The 9,609-nt window shown below is 41.0% G+C and overlaps 1 protein-coding gene across 1 annotated transcript in view; it reads left to right on the top strand.

The window, feature by feature from the left end:
• Nucleotides 1-6,371: 6,371 nt before the first annotated feature.
• ZNF619 (zinc finger protein 619) overlaps nucleotides 6,372-9,609 on the top strand; it is an 8,355-nt gene continuing 5,117 nt past the window's right edge. The window contains 1 exon segment of the mRNA XM_008053874.1: nucleotides 6,372-6,421. Coding sequence (XP_008052065.1) covers nucleotides 6,398-6,421 — 24 coding nt within the window. The 5' untranslated portion in view covers nucleotides 6,372-6,397.

Genomic DNA, 9,609 nt, shown 5'->3' on the forward strand with positions numbered 1-9,609 from the left:
AGCCCAGCAGGTCGAGGCTGTGGTGGCCGGGAGTGGCCACTGCACTCCAGTCTGGGCGACAGAGTAGGACTCCAACTCAAAAAAAAGAAAAAACCAAGGACCCTGATACCTGCCTTATGTTGTGACAAGGATCAAATGAGTTAAATGAGATGCTTGTGAAAGTGGGGACAGTATTTATATACTCAACTCCTGGCACAGTTCTTTTCCCACATTACATACTCAGTAATTTGAGTTTAATTGTGTTGAGCTAAACGCCCTGTAGGCAAAATTAGGACGTTATATGGTCTGGTTTTCAGGAGCCTCTAACTCAGTAACCTCCCATCTCTAAGTAGTTGTCATCTGATTCATACTCTTTTCTCTCATCTGTTAGGTAAAAATATTTATCTTTTAGTACCTAAATTAAAGGTTACCTCATTTACTAACTCACTGTTTTTTGTTTTCTAATCTGGACTAAATCATGAATACACTTAGATGATACTAAAATATTATAGTTGAAAGTAAAGGGTTCTTTGATTATCTCCACTTCTGATCCCGGTATCTTGTATAAAGGAAACCATTATATGCAACTTATATTTTAAAAATGTATTTGTGGTATACATAAAGATAGCTACGTAGTGTGCTTGTTTTAAGCAAATTTTACATTCTATATATTCAACAAACTTCCTTTTTTCTTCTCTTAAAGAATTCTGGATACCTAATCAGCCCCTATGTTAGGGTTCCTCACAGCAATAGAACCAGGGAGAAGCATGGGTGAAGTGGCTCATGCAATTATGAAGGCCAAGAAGTCCCACCATCTGTCATCTGCAAGTTGGAGATCCAGGAAAGCGGATAGGGTAATTCAGTCTGAGTCCAAAGGTCTAAAAATTGGGAATGCCAATGGTGTAAGTCCCAGAGTGAGTCCAAAGGCTTGGGAACCAGGTGAACCAAGAAAAGATGAATGTCCCAACTCAAACAAGCAGATTCACACATCCCCAACCATTTTTTTCTGTTCAGACCCTCAGTGAATTGTATGATGTCCACTTGCATTGGTGAGGGTGATCTTTACTCAGTCTACCCATTGACATGCTAATCTCTTGCAGAAGCACACTCACAGACACCTAGAAATGTTTTATTAGCTATTTGAATATTCCTTAGCCCAGTCAAGTTGACACAAAAAATGAACCACCACAACCCTTATTAATCTACCTAATCCTTTTTTTTTTTTTTTTGAGTTGGGGGTCTCACTTTGTTCCCCAACCTGAAGTGCAGAAGCATGATCACAGCTTGCCACAGCCTCGAACCCCTGGGATCAAGTGATCATTTTGCCTCAGCCTCTCGAGCAGCTAGGACTACAGGTACACCTGGCTACTTTTTTTATTTTTGTAGAGATGAGGTCTTGCTATGTTGCCTAGGTGGGTCTTGAATTCCTGGACTCAAGCAAATTTACTGGTATAAAGTTATTTTTTTCATTTCCATGTCTGAAGGAATGTGTCCCTTTTCTTGTGTCTGTTATTGTTTATATGCATCTATTCTATTTTTTTTTTTTGAAACTTAGAAGTTTCATCTCTTTTATTGGACTTTTCACAGAACCAACTTTTAGTTTTATTGTCTTCTTTTTTCATATTTCATTGCTCTTTTTCTATTTCATTGTACAGTAAGTCCCCTGCATAGGAAAAAGTTCTGTTCTGAGAGTGCATTCATAAGTCCATTGTGTTCGTAAGTCCAATAAAATTAGGCTAGGTACCCAACTAACACAATTGACTACATCACTACTGCTTTTACACTTGTTTCCAGACATCCTAGAGTTGAAACAAAAATTCTGTACTACTATATTCTATATACTACAGTAAAATACATAAAAGAACCACCACTTGTAGAGGATGCAGTGATTCGATCACAGTTCACTACAACCCTGAACTCCTGGGCTTAAGTGATTCTCCCACCTCAGCCTTCTGTGTAGCTGGAACTACAGGTGCATGCCAGCATGCTCAGCTAATTTTTTTATTCTTTGTAGGGACAGGATCTCACTATATTGCCCAGGTTCATCTCGAACTCCTGGCCTCAAGCAATCCTCCTGCTTCAGCCTCCCAAAGTGCTGAGATCAAGGGCATGAGCCACTGCACTCGGCCTTTCTAGCTTTTTTTGAATAGAAAGCCTAATTCTTTTTTCTTTTCTTTTTTTTATAAGCTTTTTTGTTCTCTCATATTTGTATTTATATCTCTATGTGCTTTCTATTGAGTCTGCTTTAGTCATACCACACGTTTTATTTTTCTTTTTCTTTGATTTCTTAATTTATAAGCTGTTTTAATTTTCATTTCAGCTGAAGCAATATTTAGTAGTATGCGTAGCTGTTTTAAAATTTTTCAGATAGAGTTTTATATGTTTTCTAAGTTTTATTCTTAATATGTAAGTGTATTTCATTGTTGTTAGAGAGTGTGACTGGTAGGACATTTTTTTTTTTTTTTGAGTTGGAGTCTCACTCTGTCGCCCAGGCTGGAGTCCAGCATCACCCTCACAGCCACTGCAGCCTCGACCTGCTGGGCTCAGGCGATCTTTCCGCTTCAGCATTCCAAGTGGCTGGAACTACAGGCGTGCGCCACCACACCCAGCTAATTTTTTCATTTATTGTAAAAACAAGGTCTCACTATGTTGCCCAGTCTGATCTCGAACCCGTTGGTTCAGACAATCCTCTTGCCTCTGCATCCCAAAGTGCTGGAATCACAGAAGTGAATCATCATGCCCAGCTGACATTTGCTTTTTGAAATTTAAATTTTTCTTAGTTGCCTATGTGTTACACTTAAGTTTAAAAATAATGTATATTTTGTTCTTTCTGGGTATAATAATCTTGCTAGTAGCTATTCAAATAGTTATTTAAATTATTCATATCCTTATATTTTAGCTATTTGATTTTAAATAGAAAGATTTCATATGTTAAAGTTTGTCTTTACTAATGTGGATTTGCCAATTTCTTTCATATCTATCAGTTGTTGCTTTATATAAAGAGCATCAAGTTCATTATTATTAGACCTTCTCATGGATTAGACTGTTTTCCAATATGAATGTCTCTGTCTTAAGGATTTCTTGTCATGCTTTTCTTTAATGATATATTTTCAGATATTAATATTGTCATATCTGCTTTTGTTAGCAATTGTTTAGTAGATCTTTTTCTATTCTTTTATTTTTAACTTTACTGTCTTTTGTTGCTTTTTGTGCATCCTTGTAAACAACATAAACTGTTTTTTTAAGCCCAATCTGTCTTTTTATATATTAATGCAGCCCGTTTATATTGCATTACATTATTCCTATCATTAGACTTATTTATGTCATTTTACTTTGTGTTTTCCATTTGCCCTCCTATTTTGGTGGAATCCCCCAACCTCCCCTATGTTTATGCCTTTTGTTTCTACAATTGGTTTGGAAGTCACATACCTTCTATTTATATCATTCTATTAACCTATAAAAATGAACCAGCATCTGTATCCCTCACTTACCCTCGCTGAGCAATAGCTAAAAGAGGCAATACTTACTGAGGTTTAATAATATCTTAAGTGATTTCTTGGCTTACCACTGTTTCTTGCATTCCACCATTTCTTCTTGGATTTATTTTTGTGTTTATTTCCATAGACTGCATCCTCTAGTATGTCTTTCATTTAACATCTGTAATACATTTTCTAAATTCTTACTTGTCTGACAGTATTTTTATTTTGACGCCTTATCTGTGTAATAGTTTGGCTCTTTAGAGTTCTAGATTTAAAATGATGATCCTTTAAAACTTAGAAGGGAGTCCATCAGACCACTTAATTTCTCATACTTTGGACTAGGCACTATTGGAAATTGTAGGAACAGGAACCAGAATTTGTGAGTTCTTTTTTGCTCTGGCCCCTTTACATACACATCTCATTTGCTTTACATGATATTTTGACTTCACTAACTTCATGTGAAGCAGGCTAAGAGAAGGGAAATAAGCTCATTCATTCAACAAATAGATAATAGTACTAATCTATTTATGAGGGTAGAGCCCTCCTGACCTAAAGACCTCTTAAAGGTCCCACCTTTAATACCGATAAGTGTTGGAGGGGATATTCAAACTCTAGCATGAGCTCACTGTCTACTGAGAAGATAGTAAAAAGGTGATGTCAGCAGTGCGCTATTACAGGGTAAGCATAGGGGTTCAGAAGACCATCACCTACGATATTAGAAAATAATTGAGGGATAAGTTTTTCTCAAATCTGAAAGATTTAGAAACAATATTGGAAAGATCCAGATACTTTTTTTTTTGAGTAGGCATCTCACTCCGCCACCCAAGCTGGAGTGCAGTGGCCCACTCACGGCCACCCCAGCGTCCACCTGCTGGACTCAGGTAATCCTTCAGCTTCAGCCTTCCAAGTAGCTGGAACTACGGGCGCGTGCTACCATGCGCGGCTAATTTTTAAATTTTTATTGTAGAGATGTGGTCTCGCCAAGTTGCCCAGGCTGTTCTCGAACCTCGGGCTCAGGCAATCCGCTCACCTTGGCCTCCCAAAGTGTCGGAATTACCGACTTGAGTCACTGCACCTGGCCGATGCAGATGTTTCTGAAGGGCTTTAAAAAGCAGAACAGTGTCATAACCGGATTTGTATCTTAAATTATCCTGGCTGCAGTAAGGAAAGCAAAGATTGGAGGGAGACCAAGGAATGGCTAGGAAGTAATCCGGGGTGAGAAGACAAGAGGAGTCAGTGATGACTTCCAGGTGACTGAGTTGGTGGTTGGATGCAGACTGGCGGATTTCAATGAGATAGGGGAACCATGGAGGAGGAACAGGAGGGTGAGGGGAGGATAATGAGATTATTTTGGAGCATTTTAAATTTTAGGCTCTTGTGTAATAGTTAAGTAGAAACAAAAAATAGGCATTTTGAAACACAGGTCTCTAGCTCTGAGTTACCTGCACAGTGCCTGGACTATAAGAGGCACTATTGCCATGATTATTATTGTATCTGGGCTGGAGAAAGAGATAGGGGGTGTCTTATAGGAGATGATACACAGGAATAATAATAATGTCAGCAGCAATATGTTTAGAACTTATTTTGACTCAGGTGTGGTACAGAATCAGAAACTGCTTTAAGTGTTATTGCATGAATTGACTCAGTTAATCCACTTAATTTATAAATTCAAAACTAACACCGTTTGAAATTGAGGAACTGAGGTAAAGATTTAAGTCTAACTTGAGCAAGTCCATGCAGTTAATAAATAGTGGAGCCAGCAGCCAGGAACGTAGACAATGAGACCCCAGACCCCATGGTCTCAGGTCACAGTCCAGTCAATGAGCCATTTAGTGGGAGACAGGCTGTAAATTCATTAGAAGGTTACATTACTGATAGTAAGCGCTATTGCCAGAATTCAAAGAATCACAAGAATAATATGGACTCTCTGTCCTTGAGAAATTTATCGTCTAGTTGGGGTGCTAAGACATAAGAAGAAGAAGAAAAAAAAAAAAAAGACTGAGAGGCGTCGGAAGCGGAGGGGTGGGAGAGTCTGGCTTGGGGGAACCATAGAGAAGGGCCCGCCTCCCGGCTTCCTAGAGAGGCACCAGGGACAGCCCACCCGCTCGCGCTTCCTGACCACCTTAGGCTGGGCTGCCGGAGCTGCGGGTGAGATACCTGGCGTTTCCAACTCGGCCCCTTGTCCTGAAGGTTGTGCGTCTGGGCCTCCCAGACGTCGCCCGAGGGGCCCGCGCGAGTGCCCAGAGTCCGGGTCCAGCTCCCTCCCTCAGAGGCGCAGTCGACCTTCCTAATCCGAAAAGCTGGCCTGATGCCCCCTGGGTCACGGTATTTAGAGTGGGGGGCCAGTGACTGTCGGGTCGTCTGCTTTCGGGGGTGGAGCGTTCAGATTCCAGCGTCAGCATCGCTCACTGGGACAATTGAGCGTCTTACCCTTGTCATCCGAGCCCAGGCTACCACTTAGATATTTGTCCTGCAACCCGTTAAGTGGTTCAGGGATCTTCATCATCTTACTTTCTCTTCAGAGACTCGTTTTGAGTCTTTGCTATGATCATGGACGTATTCACTACAAACTACTTAGTAGTGTATTCATAGCGGGGCCAAGGGTTTTCTTAAAAGCAACGAATCCGCTGCAGTTCTCGATTCTTGCTTCACAGCTATTCTTTCTAGGAATTTCCAGCTTCTCCAGCCAGATCTATGGGAGAACGTACAAAGGGAGTATTTGCAGCATCACGAATCAGTGGAGAGAGCGGAGTGAGAACAACCAGCGTGTCCCAAGAATATCTGCTTCCAGTGATAGTGGGAGGGCACAGATGGGAAGAGACGCAAGTGTGGGAAAAAAGAAAAGGTCAGTTTCACTGTGGCTCTCTCTCTTCTTTGCTCCACAGGTTCTTACTTTTCCAAACTGAGAGGGCAGTACATGAAAGCAGGAGTCTTCAGCCATGCTCCAGACTGTGTGTTCCCAGGTGAGTGTAGCTTTCTTGCAATTTTTCATGTTCAGGACAGACAGAAAAGGTTAGTATAGGCCCAGCAGCCTTGTGCTTAGCTTTGCATCCATCAGGAAAGTATGGCAAGGAGTATGCTAGGGGAGTTGGTGAAGGAAAAAAGTTAAGCGTGGGAGGGTTAGACAGGTTGAGAAAGAAGGAAGGAATTCTCCTAGAAAGTGAGAATCTGTATCCATGAAAACTGAAGTGTAGTCCATAACTGAGAAGTTTCTTTATTCCCAGGGGCCTTATTAGACAGAGTTTCAGGCCCTACCCCAGATCTCCTGAATCTGAATTTGCATATTTACAAGATCTGGAGAATTGAGAGACAAGTTAAAATTTGTGTGCTAGTCTACATCACAATACATAGAGGAAAGCCACCTTCTGAGATTAGACAGGCACACCCAGGGGAAGAGTTTGTCCTGCAGACCACTCAGGGTACAATGAAGCCAAAACTGGGAGCATTTGGAAAGTGTGGACTGATGAGAGAAGTGTATTCTTGGATGAATACTGAGTTTTAAGCTGGAACCAGTGTCTTTAGCCCAGTGTAAAGATGGCAGCTTAACCTCTATAAGAGCCTGTGTATTTTGTTTGCACAGATTCATCCAGATTGGGAGCAGTTGTCCTTGCAGAGTTTTATTGGTGTTAGAGGATGATTTTACCGTATTTTTCTCCATGTCCTAGATCATGTAATGAGAAAACTGAGTGTATTATGTAAAGAGAAAGCTCCATCTCGGATACCTAAAAACAATGTGTGTGTGTGTGTGTGTGTGTGTGTGTGTGTGTGTTTAATGGATATTGGACCATCCACTTCAGCCAACATTAGTTCCTAAAGTCAGGAAATGTTCCAACATCTGTGGAGGTAGGCTGATCTCCTCTGGTGCTTTACCTGAAGTCACTTAGGCTTAGGTTCCACAATGAAAACCCCAAGTAGCAGTGGCTTAAACAAGGTAGAATCTTCTCTCTCATGCAAAAGAAGTCTGGGAGAGTCAGTCCAGGGCTAGTGTGACAGCTCCACTATTATCATGTTCTCAGGCTTTTTCTGTCTTTCTATTCTGCCTTCCTAACGCTGTCTTGCATACTCTAGTCTAGGCACTTTATGGTCCAAGGTGGCTGCTTGCTTTCTAGCCATCAAACGTGCATTCTAGATGCCAAAAAGGTGAACATTTCTCTTTTAGGAGCCTTTTCAGAATCCCCAACAATATTTACACTTGCATTTCATTAGCCTCACTTAGTTGCCAGAGCTGAGTACAACTTCTAGTAAAATTAGGATTTCATTACTAAGGAAGAAAGGGGGGGATACACACACACACACACACACACACACACACACACACCTGTCAGTCTTTCCTACAATCTTTATGAGGAATATTTGTCATTTAGAATCTTGTTAGATGTTCCCCCAATCTTATCTGTGGTTATAATAAGTGCTGAGATTTATATGACATGTGCCAGGTAATGTTTTAGAACTTTACACACATTAACTCATTCCATCCAGCCCTATCAGATAGTTGCTACTATTTCAGTTTTACAAATGGGGTAACCAGGGCACAAAAAGGTTAAGTATTTCCTCCAAGGTCACACAGCTAATGAGTATCAGGGATAGGATTTGAACTTAGGAGGTCTGGCTCCAGAGCAGAGTTTTTAATCTTGACATTATTTACATTTAGGGCCAGATAATTATTTTTGCGGGGTCATTCTGTGCACTGTAGGATATTCAGCAGTTTCCCTGACTACTATCCACTAGATGCCAGTAGCACTACTACCTCTACCACAATGCTGCAGTTGTGACAACTAAAAATGTCTCCATTGCTACATATCCCTGGGAGGCAGAATTAACCCCCATGTTGAGAGCAGCTCTGCTAACGTGTGTGTGATTTGCAACTATACTGTGCTGCTTCTGTAACTTCGGTGCCAGACATCAGAATCAACAACTCCACTAAATAATGATGAAAGAGTAAGTGCAAGCGAAGGTTGGAAGCAGAGTGATCACAGTTGCAGCAGGATATGGAGTAACGAAATGTTTCGGAAAACCAGGAACCAGGGAATGCAGTGATAATCAGGGAGGTCCCAGTAGTGTGGAGGGGTGGAGCATCATGTGAGGAAAGAAGGGGAGGTTCATGCTCCCAGCTGTTGACTCTGAAGAGAGTAAGACAGATTACTAACATTTGGGGACAGTAAAGTATCTATTCTGCATTGTCTGGTAAGGCACCCCCTAGCTACATATGCCTACTTAATTGAAAATCAATTAATATTAAAAAATTCAGTTCCTCAGTCATACCAGCTACATTTAAGGTGTTAACTGGTTTCCTTACTGTATAGTTACTGTTTTTCTTTTGCAACTAATAAGCAGTCTATGGTGAAGCATTTAAGATCATGCAAATATCCTGCTTCTGACCAAAATTTCCTCCTAGATTTGGCATTCATTAATTATTTTTGTGCAAACCAATCTTTACAATGATACAAATCTTCTGGTACTTTCATAGTTATATTTTTTCTACCCAGAAAAAGCAAAGGTTGTTCACATGATGAACTGAGAGTACAGTGTGAATCAGAGAGAGATGTTATAGTGGGCCTAGTTCATTTTGAAATTTTTGTTTCATTATACAACCTTGCAATACTTAGATAAAGAAAACTCCCTTAGTCTATTTCAAAGTGCTTAATATTGCTGATTCCCATCATCTGAAAATGGGAATAATAAGACTTACCTTGTTGATGTAATGGTTGAGCGAATTCATGTAAAAATAGCCAACACAGGACAAGGCACAGAGACCTAAACAAACTGTGATGGTTTCCTTCCTCCTTGAGAAGTTAGAGATGGGTTTTTGTTTTTGATTTTGAGTTGGAGTCTCACTCTGTCACACAGGCTGGAGTGCAGTGGCATGTTCACGATGACTGCGGCCTCTACCTGCTGGGCTCAGGCAATCCTTCTGTCTCAGCCTTCCAAGTAACTGGAACCATAGACTTGCGCTACCATGCCTGGCTTATTTTTTGATTTATTGTAGACATGAGGTCTCACCAAGTTGCCCAGGCTGGTCTTGAACCCCTGAGCTCATGCAATTCTCTTGCCTCAGCCTCCCAAAGTGCTGGGATTATAGGCTTGAGCCACTGAGCCCAACTGGAGATGGTTTTAGCAGGAGGCAGAGAGGAGAGGAGGAATGCGGCGGGGG

This window comes from Carlito syrichta, unplaced genomic scaffold (genome assembly GCF_000164805.1).
Source record: "Carlito syrichta isolate Samal-C Ts95f unplaced genomic scaffold, Tarsius_syrichta-2.0.1 Scaffold288790, whole genome shotgun sequence".
Taxonomy (NCBI): Eukaryota; Metazoa; Chordata; class Mammalia; order Primates; family Tarsiidae; genus Carlito; species Carlito syrichta.